The sequence below is a fragment of the Rhinolophus sinicus genome, linkage group LG03, assembly GCF_036562045.2.
Source record: "Rhinolophus sinicus isolate RSC01 linkage group LG03, ASM3656204v1, whole genome shotgun sequence".
NCBI lineage: Eukaryota > Metazoa > Chordata > Mammalia > Chiroptera > Rhinolophidae > Rhinolophus > Rhinolophus sinicus.
In genome coordinates, this window is record NC_133753.1 from 77626270 (window position 1) to 77653110 (window position 26841).

General features: G+C 38.4%; 1 protein-coding gene across 3 annotated transcripts in view; it reads right to left on the reverse strand.

Moving 5' to 3' along the window:
• Window positions 1-26841, reverse strand: part of PRKD1 (protein kinase D1) — a 296380-nt gene that overhangs the window by 197506 nt on the left and 72033 nt on the right. The window contains exon 2 of one of the 3 annotated variants that reach the window (XM_074328120.1): window positions 20958-21089. The exons of the other annotated variants lie outside the window; for them this stretch is intronic. Coding sequence (XP_074184221.1) covers window positions 20958-20972 — 15 coding nt within the window. The 5' untranslated portion in view covers window positions 20973-21089. The remainder of the gene's footprint in view (window positions 1-20957; window positions 21090-26841) is intronic. 3 annotated transcript variants of the gene reach the window in all.

A 26841-nucleotide genomic window follows, 5' to 3' on the forward strand; every position in this document is an offset into this window, starting at 1 on the left:
AATTGTATTTTCCAGAAAATCTCCATCTATTTGCAATAGATCCTCATTATTTGCAGATTCCACTTTTGCAAATTAGTCTATTGGCTCAAATGTACTTGTAACACCAAAATTAATACTCCCGGTGCTTTCAGGGTCATCCACAGACATTTTGGGTTAATTCACAGGCATTTCAGGGTCACTGACAGAGTGGCAAAATTTCTCAATCACCCAACATACACATTTCCTGCTGATGTCCCTTCCCTTTTCAGCTCTCATATTCTAAAACAAGTGCACTTTTCTCAGTCTGTTTAGTGCTACATTTTTCATATTTTGTGCTTCTGGTTGGTGATTTTGCTGTTTAAAATGGCCCCGGGCATAGTGCTGAAGAGCTGCCTCGTCTTCCTAAGTGTAACAGTGCTGGCTGTGCGTTATGGAGAAAATACACTGGTTAGATAAGCTTCATTCAGGCATAAATTATAGTACTATTGGCCATGAGTATATTAAACAAGATCTCCTTACATAGAAGCACACATAAACAAGATTAAGCATTGATCACTCAACAAACATGTGAGCAGAGGTTCACAGGAACCAACCCTGTGTATTTCCCCTAAGAGCAATGGTTTGGTATTTGCTAATTCAGTGTTCGAAGTGACTTTGGAGAACATAATTACTTCCAACTGTGTATTTCCAATCAATTTGGTTGGGAGAGACCATCCTAAGGAGAGACGGCACAGAGTAAAGCAGAGTATTCACAATTGTTTAAAATTTTGTTCCTAGATATTGTCCATTTCTATTTAATAAAAATCTATAGTTTAGATTTTGGGGTTTATTAGTGTTATCTCTGATTTATAGCAAACAAACAAAAAACTTAACTTCTGTGGATTGATTATGATGACTTTGGATCTAACAATGCAATTACTTTTCCACTGCAATCCAAATTCCTAAAATCACTACTCGTTTTCCTCTTCAGTGTCTTCTTATTTGGAAAGACCATGTTTCAGGAAAATATTTGACTTGCTCTACTTTATAAAACCCAAAAGCAAAATTGTGAACACTACAAACTACCGTGTTTCCCCAAAAACAAGATCTAACTGGAAAATAAGCCCCAGCATGATTTTTCATGAATGACATCCCCTGAACATCAGCCCTACTGCGTCTTTTGGAGCAAATATTAATATAAGACCCGATCTTATTTTTGGGAAAACATTGTATATCTAAACAGATGCCAACTTCAAATAGGAGGGGGAAAAATAGGGTTTGTTTTTGTTGCTGTTTTTTGAGGGGTCAGGGGAAAAAAAATTAGCAATTTTATAAATCTCCCCCTGGACAGCAATAATCACGTGAACATCTTTAGGTTGCTTCAGCCCTCTATTTCAGTCACTTAGGGTGATAATCCAATCCCTCATCCCTCTTATTCCCTCTCCACACTTGCTCCCTACTTGGTACCAGGATAAGACCACTGGTACCAATCCTCCCTGTTGAAAAAATAAATTACTATGTGCCATACAGAATTTAAATTTAAAACGCTGTTTAAAATTCGGGGATTTAAGGTAATGCAATAAGCACTTTTTGTGTATTTTTGCCTATTTAATTCTTAGAACCTGTATCAGTCATCCAATCTGTTTCCAGAGAAACAGAACCCAAGTGTGTGTGTGTGTATGTGTGTGTGTGTGTGTGTGTGTGTGTGTGTGTGTAAACGGCCCACACAATTGTGCAGGCTGACAAGTCCAAAATTATAGGAGAGACAAGAGAGCTGGAAACTCAGGCAGGAGTTGATGCTGAAGTCGCTCGAGGCACAATTTCTTCTCAGTTCTTGCTCTGAAGGTCTTCAACTGATTGGGTGAGGCCCACCCACAACATCACTTAGAGTCAACTGATTGTAGATGTAAAACACAATTACAAAATGCCTTCACAGCAATACTCAGTGTTTAAACAAGAACTAGACACTACAGCCTAGCCAAGTTGATACTTATAACTAACCATCACAGTACCTTAAACCATAAAGTTGGCTCCAATGAGCACCAAAAAGAAATAGGGAACAAAGAACAAATTAAAGCAACAGTTCTGGGCTTAAATCCCAGCTGTTTCACTAACTACGTGGTTTTAAGAAAGTTACATTTCTTCTCTGAATATCAGTATGCTTATTTGTAAAAATAATAATAAGTTTGCCTTTTGGTGGTATTGTATGTATTTGATGAAGAGCTTACTTAGGGCAGTTAATGGTTGTACTATGTTATTTGGGTCTATGCCTTTTAAAACTGTATTACCAAACACTAATATATTCCTGGCACCTAATGTGAGCTTCATAAAAGTGTGTGGGAAGAAAAAAGGAAGAAAGGAACAAAGGAATGAAGAAAGAGAGAGAGAGAAGAAAAGAGAGAGGAAAGAAGGAAGGAAAAAAATAAGTGAGTACATAAGTAAATGAAGGAATGAATGTTAAAGTTCACTTTTAGAAAGAACTTAGTCACTGTACTTGAAACTACAGAAAAAATGAGAATAAAAAATAGTCTGTGCTGTCAAGCAACTTAGATCTGACAAGTAGTAAATAAGTCCACTTTGCAAATAATCATAATACAAACATATTAAGAAAGAGATACAGAAGTGACTGCATCTCCCATACAAAACAATTTCAGAATTCTGGTGTAAGTACAAACAAAAGGCACATTTTGAGACTATGAAGGGTCCAAAACCAAACACATGATGTATGAGCCACTCCAGGATACCAAAGGAGATGAATACAAATGGAGTTTTGTAGACCTGCATTAGCTTACAAATTAATTGATAAGGACTGAGGGTTGCTAAATTTAAAATAAGGTAACACAGTAGCATCTTTATAATGACACTATTGGAATGGAAAATGTAAAGGAGAACTGTAATTCAGTTAGTTGGACTGATGGATAAGCGATTAGAGCCTGAGCATCCACCAACGTTTATATCAAATTATCCAAGGAAAAGAACCTTATCAGGTGATCCAATAAGGCAATGAGGTTTTCCCATAACCTAGATGGAATATCCTTCAAGACCAACCAATTCCTTATGTTTCAGTTCTGGGCCAATTTAGCAACGTTCCGGTTACTGATTCTCCTTCAGGTATCTTGCTATATGCAGAGGGAATAAATACCCTACAGTAGTATACCACTCACTAGGAATTGGTAAATAGGCATTCTAGTTCATAGAGAGATTTTTTGTAAGTTTTATTAGTTGGGGGGTTGCCGTCTAGGAACTATAGTCACTCTGGCTAGAAGGAAAAAATTAACATTCTGGAGCTTAAAATTTGAGGACCAGAAATTGCACCTCTGGGAACGAGTCACGGGCTAGGCCAGCTTGACAAGCTATGCACACCTGCCACCTCTCTGTTCCTCCTCAGGGCTGCTCGTAGCTGTATGCTGAAGGCTGGAAGGACCCAGAGGCTTCCATAAAAAAGACAAAATAAGAAATATTTTAAGGAGCAGAAATTGTGAGTAGAGTATTCTTAATGGAAAGAAAAGCATAGCTAAGGTTCTAAAACGGGGAACTAGAATGTAAATATTGATTAGAATAAATAGTCCAATTTTGATGTCCATATATATTATACACAGGAGGACTGAACAAGAAGATTGTAAAGGTAAACTTGCCATCTGGAATACTTTAAGTGACCAGATTGCAAACATTTTTTTATTTTACTGGCAATGGGCAGCCATCAAGTTTTGATTTTTTTTTTTTTTGAGCTGCTAAAATTGTTAATCAAAATTGTTAACTGTATATAAACATAATTAACTTGTTAAAAGGTAGCAGATCTTTGAGGAGGAAGTAACTGGTCCATGAAGTTTACTGCAACAGTCTGCAGAGGAGGTAATAACAATCTAAGCTGAAAAGATGGTTGTTGGAATAAAAACAGTGTGAAGGGGAGACCCTAAGTAATGGACAAACAGTGGGATTCACTGAGCGTCTGTCTGGATGTGAAAGATAAGGGCCCCGAAAAGGTTAATGTGTACTCTACGGTTAGTAATTCAGAGTACAACAGTGCCACTAAGGGAAATACACATGCCAAGGAAAAAGCAGAAAAAAGATAGACCAAGATTTTGTAATGATTTTTGAAAATCACTTTAAAACTGACAATTTTTAAAGTGAAAGACAAAGAGGTTAGGTTTAGACAATGTGAATTTGGTCTTAAATTATGAACCCAGGTGCAGATGTTGAATAGTGATATTAACAGATTCAAACCATTAATGTAAAATGATGTTTGAAAGTTATGGAATAGCCTATCAATAAGCCTAATAAAAAGAGCAAATGTGAACGCATACACAAGTATTAAGGAGAGGAACATCAAAATATATTAATCAATCCTAGAAGTTTTCATGAGAGAAAAGAGTTTGAACTATATTTTCAAAACTTTGTCATCTAAAGATAGGATCAAAAAGGACTGCCTTTTCAGTGGTGACACAACATAGGGAAAAAGTCTGACACTAAATATTTATTAAGCAAGTATACTTAATATTATATATAGTGGAATTTTTTCTGAGTGAAAATAAGATAGCATATATGAATATATAATGACACAGATTTATTATTTTTAGAACAAGCTGAATCTCAATTTTTTCCATAGATTGCTTTTCTTTTTATACACCTATTTTGCAAGTTTCACAATTTAATATGACACATAGTGAATGTCTACCAATATATCAGGTATAAATTATTGTTAATAAATATACCGCTTCCTCAGTTTCTCTTCAATTAAAAACATTAGCAAGGCATCAATGGAGAACTTCATTATAAATCATGTGCAAACTCTCAGAAGTTTTTAAGGACTAATACTTTTAAATGGCAGAAATATAATGTCTTCTATTTCACAATTAAAGCAATTGATAAAAAATAGTTTATATTTAAAGGTCATATTTATGACAGAGAGTTCTCAGTCCTCAGGAGAAAACACAGGTACATAAATGATTACCGTGTGACATGTGTGATGGATAGTTTTATGTGTCAACCTGGCTGGGCTATAGTACCCAGTTATTAAATCAAGCACTAATATAAATGTTGCTACAAACGTATTTTGCAGATGTGATTAACATCTACACTCAATTGACTATAAGTAAGGAGAGCTTCCTCGATAACCTGGGTGGGCCTGATCCAATGAGTCAAAAAGCCTTAAGAACAGAACAGAGGTTTTCCTGAGAAAGACGAGATTCTGCCTGGACACTGCAGTGTCAGTTCCTGCCTGAGTTTCCAGCCCGACAGTCTGCCCTATGAATTTCAGTCTCACCAGCCCCTGCTACCACCTAAGCCAATTCTTTGAAAATACACACACACACACACCCAGTTCTGTTTCTCTGGAGAACCCTAAATGCCATGGCAGAGGTGTGAGCACACAAGGTGAACACTTGTGGAGTTAGAGAAGGTTCCACAGAGGCATTATCACTGGGTTGAGCCTCGAGCTGTGGCACAGCCAGGGAAGGGGCTGTAGTATAATCCAGGGAAAGATACCAGGATGGTCAGAAGTCCAGAGGTTTGAGAGAGCATCAAGTGTTCGGGGAAATGCCCAGTTCTCTCCACAGCCAGAACCCCAGGTACGGGCAGGGAATGGTCAGCAGCTCTGCCGTGAGGAGACACGCTCTGTCCAGGAGGACATGCACAGAAGGCACTGGGGAGTCCTAAGTGAAGGACAGACACGATCCAACTACATTTTAGAAAGATGCTTTTAGTGACGCGAAGTATAAGATACAGGTGACACTGGTCTTCAATTCCTGCTCTTTCTCTTCATGGAGAGGCAGTAAATGTTATAGAAACTCAAGTAACTTCTATTTTTTATTAATAATTATGGTGGCATTTATGAAGAATGCATGGCAGCTGAGGGAGCTGTATGAGCTAATAGACTCTATGTAGTGGCTCATAAATCAAACTCCAGGGTAGTAAGCTGTCTTCACTCCTCACACCCACAGAAAGCTAAAGATTTTCCACATTCCACCCGCCCATAAAGACAACATATGTAAAAGGTAAGGCAATAATCTAACAACAGTATTGTACACGATTTACAAGAGTAGACTGTTCCAAAAGCAGAGTTCTCCAGCAAATAACCTGGCACTTTCGGTCCTTTCCTGACGGCTGACAGAGATACCAAGAACATAATACCAGCCCGACCCTTCTGTATACTGTCTACCATACAAACACGTCCAATACCCGCCCTCTCCAGAACCTTCTTTCAACAAAGCAGTCTTTAGAAACCAAGAGCGCTAGACTCTCAGCAAGTACTTTACCAGTACCTAACTGTGTGCTTCTTCATGCTACCTGCCCCACACATAATCCCAACTAAGAAAATGCATCCTAATTTTTTTTAAAGAGTTACCACAGCAACCAAGTGAACCGTTCAAAAGCAATGAACTTAATCAATGCAAGTCATTGTTGGAAAGATTATCCCTTGAGACAAATCTCTCACTGCTAAGATTATTGCTATTTATCTGAAGTGTTTCAGAAAAGGTAAGAATGATTGACTGAGGGCTTCAGATCAATGAAATTTTTTTTCTTTCAATGAGCTAAAGCTCCCAGTAGACCTAAGCAACACGTTTAATCATGATATTAATCGATAACAATTACACCCAAGAGAATGCCAACATAGGTTTTTCCAGGAAATCTCATAGGGCTTAAAATGCCATACTTGTAGAAGTAGTCAATATAGTGTGTTGTAAAATAGAGTTCAGGTTGGTTTCTTATTTCCCTAGAGCAGAATTTTGGTGCTGTAGACCCAGAAATGACAGTGCACTGCTTCTCAGACATTAAGGTGCGTAAGAATCACCTGGGGATCTTGTTAAAATGCAGACTCCAATTCAGCTGGTCCGGGGTACCGCCTGAGACCTGCATTTCCACAAGCTCCCGGGTGATCAGCAACTTATGTCCATGCAGCTGATCAGGCAGACAACACCTGCAGGAGCAAAATGTCAGAACACCTTACTGATGGATCGGGAGAAAGAGCACACGGCATGCACGCCGGCAGAGGGGCACTTACAAAGGAGAGACCTGACCATCAGGGAGATTCGGCTTCCAGGTCTTCTACCTCACACGGACCTGCTTGGAAAACGACTGAGAAAAACGGCAATACTAAACCTACCTTGAAGAGCTGCATTTTCCAAATGTATTCCAAGGAACCCTACTTGTCTGGGGTATTAATGGTGTTGCCAGAAACATAATAGGAGAATCAATGGTTAAACAAAATTAAGTAACAGCAACAGCAAACATTTGTGAAGCATTTACGATGTGCCTGGCATGCATCTAAATAGTTGATGTGGAATAACTCATTTAATCTTCACAGCAACGCTATGAGGTAGAAACTATATTCTCATTCCCATTTTACAGATGTGAAGAAGGAAGTAGGAGAGGTTCACGCTGGTGTGCAGTGGAGCCCTGGCAGGCGGCCTCCTGAGCACAGGCTTTGATCTATGAAGCACAAACACTTTTCAGTGTTCATGGGAACCGTGAAACACCACAAGGGGATAGGTGATAGAAGTTGCCAATGAACGGGAAATGCGATGGAGAAGAGAAAGGAAAACGTAAAAGTTAGGGCAAGGGAGAAAATGAAACCAAGCTGGAGAAGGGAAAAATTAGAAAATGAAAGTAATGTTTGGAGAAAAAAACAGATTCGGAAGAACATACTGTGGCAATGGAGGGAGGCTTCATCCATCCAGACCGAGACACAATGAAGGAAGACCCATTTGCTTGGCAAGTAAACACCCAGAAGAGGAAAGCAAGTCAAGCTGTAAGTCTCACCAACCACAGAAAGACAAGAAACAATTGACTTCCACCAAATGCACCAAAATACACTCAAAGACAACATAGTCCTGATTATTCTCACACTAATTACCTAACAGATTATCTGGGCCTCCTGCTGGGTTTCTTTCTTCTTCCTACAAGATTGTTTGGACATTTTGCTTCTAATAAGCAACTCGGTGGAGTGAGTAGGGGAGAAGGGAAGACAATTAAATCGGGTTTTCTGTGGGTTTTGAATTTGTTGCTGCTGGGTTTTGTTGTTTTTCAGTTTGGGCTCTTATTTGGGGATCTAGCAATAGGTTTGGAAGAGAGAATTTAGGATTTGAAACTAATAATGAAAATACTTTCTTATTCATCCTAGATTTCAATGAACGCTCTTTGCCTGGCCTTCACATTACTGGGGGAAGAAATACGCTGAGTTGACAGAGTCAGAATTATGGAGTCTGAATTAGAAAACAGCCAGCACATTACACAAAGTATGCTTCAGGTCAGGCAAAACTATGGACAAAGCAGTTGTTTGGTTAGAATTGCACTGGGAAAACAGTTCAGATTGTTCAGACAAACATTAAAACAAAACTTGACCTCGGAAACTTCTGACATTCACTGATCCCTCATGCAGTATGTAGGTAAAGGTGCTCACGGAAAACTCTAGCACTAGCTTAAGGGAAAGAAAAACCTTCCCGGCAGACAAGGAACCACTTTCAGCATCCTGAAATGACCTGATGTGTAAATGGATTTACAGGTACCAAAATGAAGGTATTGCTTCTCAAGTGAAACAAGAAGTCCTTTGGCCTCCAAGACTGAAGCACGTCCTAACAAGGTACTTAACTCTTCGTCATCTCATCTCCACTAGCACCACTGTCGGTTATTTACCCAGCACCTCTATCTGTAGAGTTCTAAGGTAAAGGAATCTAATTTTGTCATGCTAGTCCTTCATCCTACATTTACCAACTTTTTCAAATATTTTAATTTTATCTAAATGTTTTCCATCAGCAGGTTCCTCTTCATAAGCATCCTTCATTGTTCCAAGGCACAAGTCACATCGCTCTGAATTTCAGATGAAAACATTTTAGGCCTATTTATGATTGTGTTTCAATAGACATGTATACACATGTAAAGTAGCGTCAGTGTTACTTTAAAATACACTTTCAATAGTTCTCATTGTGCTGATATTAGCAAGGCACTTAAGAAAATGCTTCCAGGTGGCAGGCACCTGCTCTGGCTTTGAAACACCAACCTCAAAACCTACAGTCAAGCACCAAAATGCGGAAGAGCAACAAAGTATATATTTCAGCACCTAGCAGTTTTGGCAGCTCATTGGAACTGGTTATTGCCAGCTGGGCATTTTGCCATTTCCTTGAGGCAAAATTAAAGTGGAAGATGCAAGGGTTTTATTGTAATTTTCCACCATATATTTATATCATTATGGGTTTTGTGCTGCTCTAGTCCCCACACAGTCTCACTGAATATCTTCTTATTATGTCACTGAAATTTGAAGCAAATATAGGATGATGCAGTGAAAACAAGTGGGAGCTGTGTATAGTAAATGATTGCTGGAGATAACACCAGGCCTGCCTGTCAGAAGGGGCTACGTAATTTGCAGGGCCCCATGCAAGATGAAAATGCAGGGCTTCCTGTTCAAAACGCAGAGGAAAAGTTCCATTAAAGGTACTAAAATATCAAGATTTTCTCTTTCTTCTGCTGTTTCTCTCAACCTGTCCTGGTGGTGTTTATTTGTTATTCAATGTCGCAATCCCTCAGGCACAGAGATACCTGCAGAGTGAGTGCTGAGCTTCTGGGGTAACAGCCCACGTGCACACAGACTGCCCATACACTACCGTACTGACTTCCCCAGTCCCTCCAGCCTCAGACCAAAACTCTGGACACCAACTAGGGGAGGGGAATCCAGACAGACATCTCCCTTCTCACAGGCCCATCACCCCCCAACCCACAGACCCGAGGAGCACTGCAATCTCTATGCAAGGATGTGTGAGGTATCCAGATGGGGGTGGGTGAGAGGTGTGCCCTACTGAGGCACTGCAGTGACACTCCAGGATGGGGCAAACACATCAGTGTCCTGTCCTGAAATGTCCTGGGATCCTGCTCCAGACTCCGACCTTCCCCTGCCAGGGGCTGAAGGCAGCAGAAGTGGGGTAGGTAGGTGCAGGGAGGAAGAGGCCAAGTCCTGGGGGTCCTAGGAGGTTGGGGAGCAAGCAGAGGAAAGAAAAGAACCCAGTCCAAGGAGGTGGTCACCTGAGCCACAGCTTCTGGTCCCAGAACAGGCTCCATTATCCCATCAGACTTCACTTACAAGACACAAATTCAAACATAAACCTAAAGATTTCAAGACAGCAAAGTCAGGGCATTAAATCCCAAAGGAATGCTCTGGTCACGACCCATGAAGCCAGCCCCAATTCATATAGAAACCCAAGGCCTGCGCTCACTTCTAAAGCATACTTATTATGCTAACGTTGGAGAAGAGAGTCATTATTAGCATGACCCCTGCACAAGGACGGCACACGAATCTGTGTTGTGTCCCATATTTTTATTTTATAGAACTAAATGAAAATAGACACACACACACTAATGAATATGCATACAACCGGGGAAACCTGCGTACAACCAGGGAAAGGTGGATGGCATCAATGCCAGCATCCTAGTTGTGATAGCATACTGTAGTTCCGCAAAATGTTACCATTGGGGGAAATCAGGTAAACTGTACAAGTGATTTTTCTGTATTATTTCTTACAACTGTATAATTATCTCAATTTTTAAAAAAGATCCAACGCCTATTAAATGGACAAAATACAGCACAAAGGCAATCGTTATCCAAACTACCTATACCTGGATATAATCAGAACACTAAATTGAATATAATTTGACTTCATATGATGTAAAGGAGCAATCCTTTAAATAACTAGCTCAAATACAAAATCTGCAATCAGCATGTTAACCACACAGTACATTCTCACGAGGAATGTCTTTACCTATATTTCTTGTTTAAATGTCTTTTATCTACTTAAGATAAAATGAAAACACACAATCTAGAAACTATAAAAATACTCTGGAAACCCTAGTGGTCTATGCAAAACCATGTCCTATTCACAAAAAGGGGACAAGTGTGTGTAGAATAGTAGCACAAAATCAACTTTAAAATGTTAAATTCTTGCATCTAAAAATGTTGTCTGCATACTACTTACAACTGAAAGTACATATTTGATGCTGATATAGTAACTTGATTTTTACATACAAAAGATAAAACATCTTGCCTGTCAGATGCTGAAACATGAAAAGTATAATAGGGAAAATCTGAATTCTCCGGGCTGAGTTGCCCAGAATCTCAGCCAGATGTGAATTTTATCTTGCTTTTTAGGGCTGTGTGTGAGCAAATGCCTAAAGGGGATCAATGTTGTCCGTCCTAGGTGAAGGGTACAGCCACATCTGTAGGGCCCCAGAGACAGAGACTGCTCAAAGGTACCTAATTCTACTCTGACTGTATTAAATAAGGTAATAGAAGAGGCACACTTACACCACAGAGCCCACCACACTGATGTACTCAATACTTTAGCAATTTGTATCAACCATGGCAGCCTGCTCCCACTCTGACCTCTCAAGTTCTTAGCACCAACTCAGTATAAATTATACATCCGGTTATTGTTTCTTGCTCTGTCAGACAATATTCACAGCCAAGATAAACCCACCTTTGCAGAGACCTGAAGAACTGATTACACAAAAAAGAAGTTTGGGATCCCAATGAATTTTGCCACTGCTAACTCTGTACCTCTGGGTAAAACACTGAGCTGTTCATTAGTAAAATAAAATTTGAATTTCAAAGGTGAATGAATATTCATTCACTTTGGGTAATTGCATACTAAGGTATTCAGAAAATATTTGTTGAATGAAAGACTGAATTAATGAATGGATATGTACAGACTTCAACCTGGCTTTTTTGTCTTTATTAGCTAAATTCCCTCTCGGCTTCATTGTAGAATTAAAATATCAAAGTCGAAGGGGAGGAACCACCAATAAAACAGCACCTTATTCACAACCTCACTTGACGGGATGGTGCTGCCCCACTACATAATTAATCACTGTCGGCACCAGTCAGGGGCAGACATGCCAACAACGCTATGTCAGGATTTGCCAGGTGTGGCAAATTACCGAGTGGTCCTCTAGCCAAGTTTGAGCCTGGAAGTCTAACAAAAAGCACTTAAGAACCTCCTGAGGCCAGAGAGCAGTGTTGGCTGCCTATCAATGTCTCCGTGCTCAGGGTGCCCTAGTTTGGTTCTGGCAGTCTCGAGTTCCTCTGGGTTCCTAGGCTCCTGAGGTGCCAGTGTACTGAGGAACTGGGCTTTGCCCCATCTCATCTTGGGCCTTCAAGTTCTGAACAGCTCAGCTCAGCTCAGATGTGTGCATGTGCCCTAACCACAGTCCACACACCTGCTTTGAATACACTTTCTCAAAGGTATATTCAAAGCCCTCTCCCTCAGCACAGGCTCAGATCCCAGGCTGGCTGCACGCCCGTCTCAGTGGTTCCCGGCTGCCTCCATTGCTGGCACCGACACAAATGCAGCTTTGTATCTACTCACGGCAGAAACCTTGACTCTGTTCTATTCTCTCATTGATGCCTTAGCACTCAAAACTCAACTACTTATACTTCATGAAATTTAATTAACTACATGCAAAATTTTTAATGACTGGGCAAAATACAGGGAAGGACCAACATGAATTGTGTCACTGCATGAACAGAGTAAAGGATGGTTTACTATTTAAATAAATACCGACCTAAAAGAAGATGACAAATGTGTGGTATAACACAGATGAACAATGCAAATGTTTTGTGTTGATTCTCAAAGACTAGTTTTCTAAAACGTACCATTCAAATCGATTGCAGCTGCAACTTCCCTGTGCTTCTTCCCAGCTCTGAGAGGTTTCTCACTACCTTTAAAGCTAAAAAGCTACTGAAAAAAAAAGTGCATAAAATGACCTTTTAATCATCAAAGAAAAATTACCACAGTTGACTGCAAAGTACTATAACAGTAAATAATTAATCATGACATGGCAAAACTGCCATTAGAAATATCTAAATTGTTTAAGAGAAATAAAAAAGAAAGATAAATCAAACATATGGAAACTAGCTATTTCTTTTGAATCCACTAAAGACATCATAGTTAGCATGGTCGTATGGAGCTGACTTTCATTCTTTTTAAAAATATGTTTGATTGTTACTTAAGTCAATTGATAGGAAATTTACATGGTAACATAATAGAAAAGTTGTTACCCATGAACACAACATTTAAATAATCTGTAATGTTATTAGCTTTTTCTCATCATTCAGTGTCCAACATATGAACTTCTTTCACTTATCTACTGCCCTTAAGTTCTAGATGATCTTTTTCTATTAAATATATACCTTTAGTCACATCATTAATAATCTCCAAAAGTTTATGTTAACTCTGACCTTGCCTTGTGTGAAGATACTGGTTTAGGGCATCTTTAGCTTTGCTGACAGTTTTATGTTTCAATGGATGTAATGCAGGCTCTCAGCTTCCTCTGCCCGCACAAGAACACAGGAAATGGTGAGGCCAAAAAGGAAAACCAACAGAGCTATAGATAGGGGAGTCATACCACTATATCCTCGATGGCAGCTGGTTGAAACACAAAAGCAAACATCTGCTAGTACTCCAACAGGGGGTCTTCCTACACCGCATCTCGCTGGCAGCCAGGCGAGAAGCAGGAAGTAGGATCCACAGGATCCGCAATCTGCCACCCACTCTTGCTAACCCCACTTGCTAGCCGCAACCCGCCACCGCTTCTCTGTCAATCAACCAACCCCTTGCTAACTGCAATCTGCGCTTGCTAGCTCAGCCATGGCAGTTATATCAGTGGCCAATGGCTAACTGGTTACAGCTGATGGCCAACTAGTTACAGCTGACGGCCATCTACTACCCGAGCCAGCACCTTTCCACATGAGGCCGAGAGCCTGAAAAATGTTCTCTGGAACTCTGTCCCCACAGTGGAGTATAACTGTTGTTGCTATGGACTGAATGTTAATGTTTCCCAAACTTCATATGAGGACTGACAATTAGGTTCACAAACTCATCCTAGAAAAAGTGCTACCCTGTTTCTCCAAAAATAAGACCTAGCCAGACAATCAGCTCTAATGTGTCTTTTGGAGCAAAAATTAATATAAGACCAGGTATTATATTATATTATATTATATTATATTATATTATATTATATTATACCAATATTATATTATACCAATATTATATTATACCAATATTATATTATTATATATCATCATATCATATCATATCATATCATATCATATCATATCATATCATATTATATAAGACCCAGTTTTATATTATACTAAAATAAGACTGCGTCTTATATTAATTTTTGCTCCAAAAGACACATTAGAGCTGATTGTCTGGCTAGGTCTTATTTTTGGGAAAATACAGTACATACCTCACTGTTGAATATTACTATGGTCACCTTCGAAGTACTCCCCTTGGGAAGCTATGCACTGATGCCAGTGCCTAATCCACCCTTCAAAGCAATTTGGGAACTTTTTTTCTGGAATGGCCATCAGAGCTGTCATCATATTACCCTTGATGTCCTGATTGTCATCTAAATGTCTTCCTTTCCATATTTCCTTTATCTTCTGGTAAAGAAGGAAGTCACTGGGGGCCAGATCAGGTGAGTAGGGAGGGTGTTCCAATACAGTTATTCGTTTACTTACTAAAAACTCCCTCACAGACCGTGCCATGTGAGCTGGTGCATTGCCGTGATGCAAGAGTCATGAATTGTTGGGGAAAAGTTCAGGTCGTCTAATTTTTTCACGTAGCCTTTTCAGCACTTCCAAACAGTAAACTTGGTTAACTATTTGTCCAGTTGGTACAAATTCATAATGAATAATCCCTCTGATATCAAAAAAGGTTAGCAACATCATTGCCACAAGTTTGCAAACTTAATTGTCAGACCGCCTATGTTAAAACTTGAATCCACAATGTTATGGTATTAGGAGGTAAGACCTGTAGGAGGTATTTAGGTCATGAGGGTGGAGCCCTCATGTTGGGATTAGTGCCCTTATAAGAGATACAAGAGAGTTTGCTCTCCTTCACAGCAAGAAGAAGACCATTTGCAAAACACTAAGAGGGCTCTCACCAGACACCAGATCTGTTGGCACCTTGATTTTTGAACTTCCCAACCTACATAACTATGAGAAATAAGTGTTCGTTGTTTAACCTACTTAGTATCTGTGGTAATTCGTTACAGCAGCACAAACTAAGACAGTTGTCATCCACAGTATTATGCTCTCTATGAAGTATACCATTTATTCCATGTAACCCTATGTTACTAAATATGGTTTCCACATGTGGAAATGTACCCAAATACTGGCAGTCCAAGAGAACATGTTTTCTCTGTTGCTGCCTACAATATAAAATAAATATAAACTACCAGTGACATACTAGGCTTCAAAAATAATTAACTACATTTAGATAAAAAAGACATATTAAGGTCTGAAGGTTTACAATTAATTTTTCTAAATATACATTTATATACTCCACTTTTATGCTAGCTGGTTTTTTTCTTTTGTTGTTTTTGTTTTAAGAATGAGGATATATATATATATATATCTCCTAGGATCATCTTTTAAAGTGTTTTCTTTCAACTTTACATACCTGACATCTGTGAAATTTTAAAACAAACGTTCTCCACAAGAACTATGAATTGGGCTCCTTCTAAATCAAAATGAAGACATGCTACGAGTAAGCAGAGGTCCAGGGATGAATAAACATCTTTAGCCTTTTAATAATGCCGTCTCTCAACCAAGCCAAAGTACAAGGATGAGTGGCAAATTAACATATGTTGACTTTTGAAAAGATTAAATTAAAAAAAAATCATCTACAGTTCTTCAATTAAGGGCCCCCTACTTCTCTGAGGAGGACTCTCTGAAGTGCTTTGAATTCCACTAAGCCATACCACGAGGAAAAAGGATAAGTAAAGGAAGATTGAGGGTGAGGAGACATTTGTTTTTAGTTAACAAACCTACAATTTACTATATTCCAGGCACTATTTTAAATATTTTACAAATATTAATTCAATAAATCCTCATAACAATTATATGAGGAGGTACTGTTACGTAATTCCCATTGGAAATGAGAATGTAGGGAAAGAGACAGAGTCACTTGCCTGAGACCACTAGGCTATTAAACTGCTTGGGTCAAGATCTGAACCCAGGCAGTAAGACTATATAGTCCATGCTCTTAATAACGGCCTTATTCTGCCTTTACTGACCATTGCTTCCTTAATTCTTCTCATAAACTCCACCAAAAATCTGCTCAAAGAAATAAAAGAAAACATCTTTATTACAAAGGAAAATAATATAGCTTCGAAGTTCTTTCCTCCACCGTTAAAGGCAACATAAACTATTTTCATTGAAAAAAACTGACTTCCAAATACAAATGACAAAAAACAGCAGGGAAGGAAATGCTATTTTCAAGTTTTTAGGAGGTTATCATAAACAATGAAGAGAGAAAAACAAATTAAAGTTTTTAAAAAAGGCATTTGACAGTATCCCTTTTACCTCGCTGCCTGTGACAATTTGACTGCCCCGTGTCCACTGGCTGCGCAAAGCACCCTACAGTGTGAAAATGAAAGATGACCACACTTGGAAAGAAAAGAGAAGCATATTGTAAGCAAGTGTAAATGCACAGTAAGGTCTGGATGTGTGGAAATAAGCCCAGGCTGCTCCTCGATTCATGAGTGTAGCTGAGATGGCAGAACAGATGACAAACAAAAAGAAACCGAAACACCACACCACACGATTCTCTCCAATAGTGGGGACAAATGCCACAGAAGCTTATTTAATTCGATGCTAATTTACTTTCTTGTTAAAACATTCTAAATATTTGTTATCTATTCAATATTCATGTATTATGCTTTAATACCTTCAGGGTTTTATCCTCCAAGGAATTAATTTATAAGTACCTATAGTCAAAATAGCACACTTTGCTCAAAATAACAGCAAAAGCTTTTATTCAAAGACTTAGTATCAATTGGTCAACATATGGAACTGAAGGTGAACTAAATCTTCTTGGCATTTAAAATGTCAAAATACTGAAATGAATATTTTATTTGAAACACATTATTTTATTTCAAAATAAAATAAAACATTTACTTGTTCTCCAATACAATTATTTCTGTTCAGTGTTAGTATTGAGGAAAACCCAACAGTAGGCTTTTTCTTCCTTTTCTTGCAGTGCCACAAAGGACCGACTTACTTACCAAAAATTGGTTTATTCAATCTACTTCTTTTGGATGTAAACATTGTTTTAAGGATCCGCTCAATTTCTGTGTGAAGTTCCACAGATAATATCAATTTACTCAAAGAAAATTAAGTATTAACAGTTTTAATGCAGCAATTATTAGATGTGGTAAAACCTACTAGCTCAAATCCAACTATTCGTTAGTTTAAGGAAAAAAAATGATTAAGCAAAATCTACTGACACATAAAACTCCAAAATAAGGAATGCTGTACTAAAAAAAAACAAAAGGGGGGGTGGGGCACACTACATTCTTTAAAAGTCAATGTTGTAAAATACAAAGAAAGCCTGTGGAAATATCCACATTAAAGGAGGATAAAGAGACATAACGACCCAATGCAATACCTAACCCTAGGATGGATCCTGCACTGGAGGGGTGGGGGTGAAGGGGTACTCTAAAGGAACTTATTGACTCAGCTGATAAAAATGTAATACGAATGATAAAATACATTATCAGTAATAAATTTATCTAGGTTGATAATTATACTCTAGTTATATAAAAGAATAAGCTCTCCTTAGGAAATATACATTGAAGCAGGTGGATGCAAAGGGTCATGGTATGCAGCGTCCTCAGATGGTTCAGGGAAAGAAAGCCTGAGATGGATAGAGCACAAAAATGATAAAGCGAACGGGGTAAAATGTGTAGGTAAATCTGGGTCAAAGAGCAGTATTCTTTGTATTATTTTTGTTGTTTGCAAACTTTCTGTGTATTTCAAATCATTTCCAAATAAAAAATTAAAACAACACCACTGAAAAACTGTTGACTTGAACCAGCGGTGGGAACTAAACCCACTTGTTACAGGACACAGACACACAAAGTCCCTCATGCAGACCCCCATGGTATTAATGCTATGCTGTGGACGATCATGAACATTCAAGTCTATGATGACCTTGGTCCACACAGACTGCCAGTCATTTCTAAAGTTAAGGTCTCTACAAAAAGGCACTCCTGGATACACTCCAGTTCCTCAGACACTATAAACTCAGCCTCCACGATGAGGTGAAGCACATCTACTCTAAACACAATGGTTGTACGATTTCAAAGCCACCACAGATCAGCCCTAGAAATAAGCTTCATCCACATGACTGATCTAGAAGCAATGCCTTCTGGTACAACTCTAATGGTGGTCTGATTTACTAAATATTTGCTTACAGCCTATTATGTGCAGACACTAGGCTATGTGCTAGAAAGAGAAATATATGCGTTGACACTAATATTAAGGAAATCACAATTCAAGGAGAAAAAGACATATAATTATATGATTGCAATAGAATCTATGGAATGCTGCTGCCAAGAAAGGTGTGTTTCAAGTGCTCTGAGAAGGATTCACTGGATACGTGAGAATTAGCTTCATTAAGTTGTTCAGTAAGTATTTACTCTGTGTCAGGGAAAGGAACCTTAAGGATGAATAAGTACGTACTCCCCCAGCTGACAGGAAAAGAGGTGCGAAAGGAATTCTAGGTAAAAACAACTAACAACTAGAGTCATGAAAGTGTAAGCTGTTTTCACTGAACAGTAAGGGGATCAGTATGGCTGGGAGCACAGCATCTCCTGGGGGGGGGTGGATAATGAGGGAGGTAAAACCAGTTACAGCCACATCCTGATAGCCTTATATAACAGGCCATGGTACTACAAGGTAATCCTATGGCGGGAATGGCAGAATATTTTCAGCAGGAAAATTTAAATGATGAACTGTTTGTCATGGAATGATAATTCTAGTTGAAATGTCGAGCATGAATTATCAAGAAAAGATGGGCGTGACATCACATGTTCACATGTAATTGCGACAGTCTACAAGTGTGATCAGAGCTTGAACTGAAATTACATCAACAAGAAAAAAGATATTTCAGTAAGCAGAATGGGTAGGGCTCAGCAACCAACTGATTGTGTATAATGAGACATGGTGGGGATGGGGGGTTAAGATGATGGAGCTTTCTATGCATAGATTATACTTTGGGGTCATTAACAGTGACGAAGGAAAAGGGGCAACGATGAGGTCAACTTTGAACACATTGAGTTTGAAGTACCAGCACAGTATGCTTAGAGATGTTCGATACAAAATTTAGGATTATGTGAAGTACACTGACGTTCAGGAGAGAAGTTAGGGTAAAGGTAAAGATGCTAGGGTCATGTTGATGGTGATTAAATACACAAAATACTTTTCTTGTATTCTCTAAAGAAGATTGTGAAGGCAGTTAAAAATAGATGTTCAAAGATGATCAGAAAGAAAATAAGCCAAGAGAAGGAAGAAGAATGAGAAGAGAGTTATGTGGTAACCGGTATTACATGGTACTTACGTATGGGTTAGGCACCGAGTAACCACAGCTCAATCAGCATCCAGCGCACATTCACTGAAGCGTGTTAGACATCAGATGCTTTGCTAGATCTGGATACACCTCGTTTTATCGTGTTTCGCTTTATTGCGATATTTACAATATTGCATTTTTTATAAATTAAAGGTTTGTGGCAACCCTGTGTCAGCAAGTCTATGGCACCATTTTTCCAACAGCATTTGCTCATTTTGTGTCTCTGTGTCACATGTTGGTAATTCTCACAACATTTAAAACTTTTTCATTATTATATTTGTTATGGTGATCTGTGACCAGTGATCTTTGATGTTACTATTGTAATTGTTTGGGGGCACCACAAACCGAGCCCTTATAAGACGATGAACTTAATCAATGAACGTGTGTTTAATCTGACTGCTCCACCAACGAGACATTCCCCCGTCTCTCTCCTTCTTTTCAGGCCTCCCTATTCCCTGAGACAACTATATTGAAATTAGGCCAGTCAATAAACCTACAATGGCCTGGAAGTGTTCAAGTGAAAAGAATCACACATCTCTCACTTTAAATCAAAAGCTAGAAATAATGAAGCTTCATGAGGAAGGCATGTCGAAAGGTGAGATGTGTCAAAAGCTAGGTCTCTTGCACCCAACAGTTAGCCAAGCAGTGAAGTCAAATGAAAACTTCTTGAAGAAGACTAAAAGTTCTACTCCAGTGAACTCATGAATGATACAAAAGTGAAACAGACTTATGGCTGCGATGGAGAAAAGTGTTAGTGGTCTGGATAGATCAAATAACCCACAACATTCCCTTAACCTGTAGCCTAGGAGCAAGGTCCTGTGTCTCTTCAGTTCTATGAAGGCTGAAAAAGAGGTGAGGAAGCTGCAGAAGAAGAGTTTGAAGCTAGCAGAGGTTGGTTCATGAGGTTTAAGGAAAGAAAACATCTTCATAACATAAAATTTCAAGGCGAAGCAGCATGTGCTGCTATAGAAGCTACAGCAAGTTATCCAGAAGGTCTAGCTAAGATAATTAATGAAGATATCTACAATAAACAACAGGTTTTCAATATAGACCAAATAGCCTTATATTGGAAGATGCCATCTAGGACTTTCATGGCTGGAGAGAAGCTTCAAAGCTTCAAAGGAGAGGCTGACTCACTTATTAGAAGCTAATGCAGCTGGTGACTTGAAGCAATGCTTATTTAACATTCTGGAAATCCTCGGGCCCTTAAGAAGTATGCTAAATATACCCTGTCAGATGCTCAATAAATATAACAAAGCCTGGATGACAGTACATCTGTTTACAACACAGTTTACTAAACATTTGTAGCCCACTGCTGAAACCTACTACTCAGAAAAAAACATTCCATTCAAAATACTACCGCTCATTGACAATGCACCTGGTCATCCAAGAGCAATGAGAAAGATGTACAATGAGATTAATGTTGTTTTCATGCCTTTTAACTCAACATACATTCTGCAGCCCATGGATGAAGGAGTAATTTTGACTTTCAACTCTTAGTATTTAAGAAATACATTTTGTAAGGCTATAGCCGCCACAAAGTGACTCCTCTGATGGATCTAGTCAAAGTAAATTGAAAACCTTCTGGAAAGGACTCACCATTCTAGATGCCATTAAGAATATTCGTGATTCTTGGGAAGAGGTCCAATATCAACATTAAAAGGAGTTTGGTAGCGGTTGATTCCAACCCTGATGGATGAGTTTGAGGGGTTCGAGACTTCAGAGGAGTCACTACAGATGTGGTGGAAATAGCAAGAGAACTAGAATTAGAAGTGGAGCCTGAAGTGACTGAACTGCTGCCATCTCCTAATAAAACTTTAATGGATGAGGAGTTGCTTCTTATAGAGGAGCAAAGAAAGTGGATTCTTGAGATGGAATCTACTCCTGGTGGAGATGCTGTTGAAATGACAACAAAGGATTTAGAATATTACACAGACTTGGTTGATAAAGCAATGGTGGGGTTTGAGAATTTGCAAGTTCTACTGTGGGTAACATGCTGTTCAACAGCATCGCGTGCTACAAAGAAATTGTTTGTGAAAGGAAGAGTCATTCAATTCATTAAGCTTCACTGCTGTCTTAGTTTAAGGATTTGCTACAACCACTGCACCCTTCAGCAACCACCAGCCTGATCGGTCAGCAGCCATCAACATGGAGGTAAGACACTCCACCAGCAAAAAGATTATAACTTGCTGAAGACTCAGATGATGGTCAGCATTTTTTAGCAATAAAGTATTTTTGTAATTAAGGTCTGTACATTGATTTTTCAGGCATAATGCTATTGCACACTTAACAGACTACAGTCTAGTGTAAACATATATTTTACATGCATGGGGAAATCAAAACAATTATGTGACTTGCTTTATTATGATACTTGCTTTATTGTGTTGGTCTGAAACTAAACCTACAATATCTTCAGGTATACCTCTATTATGCTACCCCCCGTTTTCTACTATATTTAAATAACACAGTGACTTTAAGTTCAGATAGAGTTTGAGTTAAGTTCTCATTCTATTCACTCTCGCCTTACACATTAAACTGCAAAATTAAAGAAAGGAATTTATTTTAAATTAAAGCATAAGCATGGACATAATAGAACCTGTATAGCATTCAGGGCTTAGAAAATAACACAAAAAATAACACGTTCACAAACTAATTCCTGGATGCATTCACCCTTCTTTTAAAAATTATTGATGGAAAAAATATTACAATGGGTCATGGCTAAAATAATGCAAACTTTTGACTGTAACATAACAATGCCAAGAGATTCTGGGTTAAACAATAAGCATCGTCTCCATGGAATGTCTGTAGAAGTTCATGTGAGGGCATGTGTGTGCACACAGACACCCACACCTCCTCCTCAAACACACAGACTTCACAGTCAGAGCAGCCTTATAAAACACTTTGCCTTCATCAGCCACAGCAACCCCCAGTCTGGTGCAATCATCTGCCTTCTCACAGAAATGGTGATACCTGTAATCAGTAACAGCTTAGCAACCGGGTTTTACAACTAACTTCATGACCAATTTGTTCTCTATGTAATTTTTTTTTGTTTTTTTTTTTAAATTTCATGATTACTGTGCTGACCAGATCTTCAATGTTCTTGGCTTCCCAGGTCACTATAGAATGCAATCTGATTTTCTTGTACAATCATTTGAATAAATAATACACAGTCATCTGACCGCAAGTATTCGTTATACATGAGCTATAGAAAAAAAATCAGTCACAGATCAAGTCTCGTAGCTTCAAAACAAGTGATGTAGATATGATCTATAAAAAATTCATTGAGTGTTTTTGTTTGTTTTTTTCCCCCCAGAAATTATCTGCATTTTACCCTATGTGCATTGCACAACCTTCTTTTTCAATTTCTGACTATTTCTCGTAGGTCAATCTTCATGTCTTCCTCAGTAAATAAAAGCTCAGTTCCAAAATGGCTTTGTCACTGGACAAAGCATGGTAATAGGGCAATAATTATTTTAGTGCTTCAATCTGGACAGTCAAAAAAGGTGACCTTACAATGAACCTCCTGCAAGAGAAACAGTTCTGTTTATAAATAAAATCTCATGTTGAGAGATCCTTAGCTTCCAAAGGAAGAAAGCAATCACTATGTTTGGAGGCAGTTAATGTTTTGCCCTTTACTTTAGGTACATAGTATCTAGATTTTCATCAACATTTTTTTAAATGTTGCTCTAAGTACAGAATCCTGGGTTTTGTTCATGCATATCTGGAAACTATTGTGTTTAAGGAATATCTCACTAGTAGCTAGGATGCAAAAAGCATATTCTTTACTGATTCTTGCTACTAAGAAAATACATCCACAGTTCTTGGTTCAGTCCCATAACATTCTTAAGGGGACATCTGACTAAAGAAGAGCTGGATATTTCCGTGAAGAATTGGTATCAAAAAAATGTATATTCTCCAAGGAAATTTTAAAGTTATGCCAAAAGGAAATTTACAAAAGACTAATCCAAGATTGGAAACAGTCAAGTTTAAAAGTCACATTTGAATTCAAATAGACCTGAATTCCCAGACTTACAGGCTGGGTGATCTTCAACAAGTTACTTGACCTTGCTGAGAATCCAAATGGAAATAACTGAATAAAGGATGTGAATAAACTAAGCCTAGCACTAACTAAATATTACCTTCCTTCCTGACTTTCCATTTTGATACTGTAAATGACCACACCATTAGGGAATTCCATAATTTTCCATTATGCATGTGTGTGTGTGGTTTACATTTCAATGACTACTTGTCAGTGTGTAAACAGGAGTATCACACACACCCCATTTCAAGCAAATAGTGCAAGTGGACTCATAAGCTATTTGTAATGCTAGTTACTTCCATAGCTTATGGGTTCATAGAATAATGCAAAAGAAAGAGCCATTTAAATGCAGACATATTCAAAGTATATGTCTGATTAATAAATGTAAACAAAGCTCATAATTTTAAAAGACTCAGGTCCTTATCCCATCACATTGATAGTTAGTTACAACAAAATCACTAAATGAGTACCACGTTACTCCCTAGTAAACGGGATCAAACACTAAACAGTCTTTAGTGGGGCACTTTCACTTTACATAACCCAACAGTTGACATAAAAAGGAAGTCAGTCAAGTCCACTTTTCTATAGCTCTTAAAGTAACAGGTCAGTGGACAGAAATATTAGGATGAGACCATTATTAGATGTTGATGGAAAAGGGGGAAAAAAAGGCTTTGGTCTTTGATTCCCAATTTTAAACATTCCAAAATATCACATTCACATTAACAAACATTTTTCATCTTAATGATGAATAGCTACCTGCTGAAGTTGAAGAAACAGGAGCCCATTCCTAACCGGAAACTTCAAGATTGGGTGTATTTTCCATTGTGTATTTTGGCTCTCCAAATGTTCGATTTGAGAACTTTGAGGTTAAGCCTTAGAAACTCCCCCAGTCCTCCATAAACTGACACATTCTTTGGACACACACTGCATGCATTCAGGAGATTCAGAATATGCACAGCAGGAATGCAGTGCTTGAGGCTCTTGCATTTTTTATTCAGTTTGTGTGAATTTTAAGTGAGTTATCAGCTATGGTGAAGGTGTAGCAACTCTGTATTTGGAAAGTTCTTAAATGAAAATAATAGGACCCAAATGTTCTAATGTTCCTTTATTCATTTCAGAGAAACAGCCTCTGTCACACTTGCTACCTTGTGCCAAAGTCTACAAGGATTAAACTTAGTGGTAGCAGACTAAGCTAAATAATGTTTTGTCCAAGTTTCCAAAACAAGCTTTCAAAATTTTCCATTTATTAAAATTAAAGGTAGGAAACTACATTTCATTATTCTGAACCAACATGATTTAAAAAATAAACTTGATACTTAATTTTCCCATTCCCCTTAAAGCCCCAATCACCATTTTTTAAGTAGCACCAACACATGGTGGCCCCTTTTCTCCTCTCCTAAATGAGATCTATGAGGTCTGCAATTAAGTTCACAAACTCATCTTAGAAAAAGTGCTACATACCTCATTGCTGAATACCACTACAGTCACCTTTGAAGTACTCCCCTTGGGAAGCTATGTACTGATGCCAGTGCCTAGTCCACCCTTCAAAGTAAGTTTGGAACTCTTTTTCTGGAATGGCCATCAGAGCTGTCGTCGTATTACCCTTGGTGTCCTGAATGTCATCAAAATGTCTTCCTTTCAAAATTTCCTTTATCTTCTGGTAAAGAAAGAAGTCATTGGGGGCCAGATCAGATGAGTAGGGAGGGTGTTCCAATACAGTTATTTGTTTACTGGCTAAAAACTTCCTCACAGACAGTGCCCTGTGAGCTGGTGCATTGCCGTGATCCTAGAGCCAGGAATTGGCAAAAAGTTCAGGTCATCTAACTTTTTCATGCAGCCTTTTCAGCACTTCCAAATAGTAAACTTGGTTAACTGTTTGTCCAGGTGGTACAAATTCATAATGAATAATCCCTCTAATATCAAAAAAGGTTAGCAACATTGTTTTAATTCTTGATTTGGACTGACAGAATTTTTTGGTCTTGGAGAATTGGCTGACTTCCGCTGTGCAATTTGATGCTTTGTTTCAGGGTCATATTGGGACACCCATGTTTCATCACCAGTGATAACATGGCCCAAAATATTGTCTTGCCTCTCCAAAAGGTCTTAGCAAACTTCAACTCTCCTTTGCTTTTGTCCATCCGTGAGCTCCTTCAGGACCATTTTTGCACACACCTTTCTCATGCCAAGATTTTCAGTTAAGATTTTCCTGTTACTCTATCTATGTTTACTTGGTCTGCTATGCTTCTCACAGTCAGCGACAATTCTGATGCACAATTTGACAAATTTTTGCAATGTTTTCATCAGTTCTGCTCATTACTGGCCACCCTGAACTCTCTTCATCATTGATGCATCCTCTCCCCTCAGAAAGACATTTAATCCATTTGTATACTGCTGTTTTCTTCATGGCATTATCCCCATAAACTTGGACTAACATGTCCCTGATTTCACTTACACTCTTGCCAAGTTTAACAAGAAATTGAATGTTTGTTCGTTGCTCCAATTCAATCTCAGACATTCTCGTGACGGCACCCAAAAACATTCAACAACAGTAATGAACGCCACTTAGCAAGACATTGCCACACGTTGACATGAACACAGCTGTGAAACACTGATATACGAAGGCTATGAAACCTCACTGAGCTGTTTGTACAATGCTGCCAGTGTAAGCACAGGGGGGCAAGTTCGCAAACTTAATTGTCATAGCAGGATATCATTTTAGAGTCAATGACATTTTATGTTCAGGGCCCTCTACCAATAATGTTAGGCTCTCCTATTATAATCTATGTATCAAATGATCTGTCAAAATATTATTTGAAAACAAACAACTTGATTGGCTTCAACAGAATATATTCATATGCAGGAAATTCATTCACCATACTGATGAAATTATTCTACCAGAAACCCTGTTAGCTAAGTACATTCTTTAACTGGTTGCCATTCTAGGCCAGTGATTTGGGGATAGTTACACCATTGGACACATGAAATCCCTAGGTAGATATTTAAGATGTGTCTAGCTCAGGTTTGTTTTGTTTTGTCTTGTTTTGTTTTAATTAGAGAGCCTTGTGATTACAAATATCCCAACATTTGTCAGCAATGATAACATAGTATTTAGTCCAACTGAACACTAACTCAGTAGGCATTCACTTGTGTGTGTGTGTGTGTGTGTGTGTACACACTGAAAAAGCCAGGGAATTAATCACTTCAACACAGGCTCCTTTCAGATTAATGCTGTATTCCATGGGAGGATTGGAATACCATGTTTAAAAATTTTATTCAGTATGACAATTTTCCAAAGAAAAATAATGCTTTTGATTCTAAAATTTAATGGGCTTCCAGTTTTCCTTAATGAGGAATTTTAAAAAAATTAAAAGATGCATGCTTTTCTGAGTTTCAGAAGAAAGAGTTTTGTTTACCTGTGCCAGGACACGTGATAGGCATTTCCTG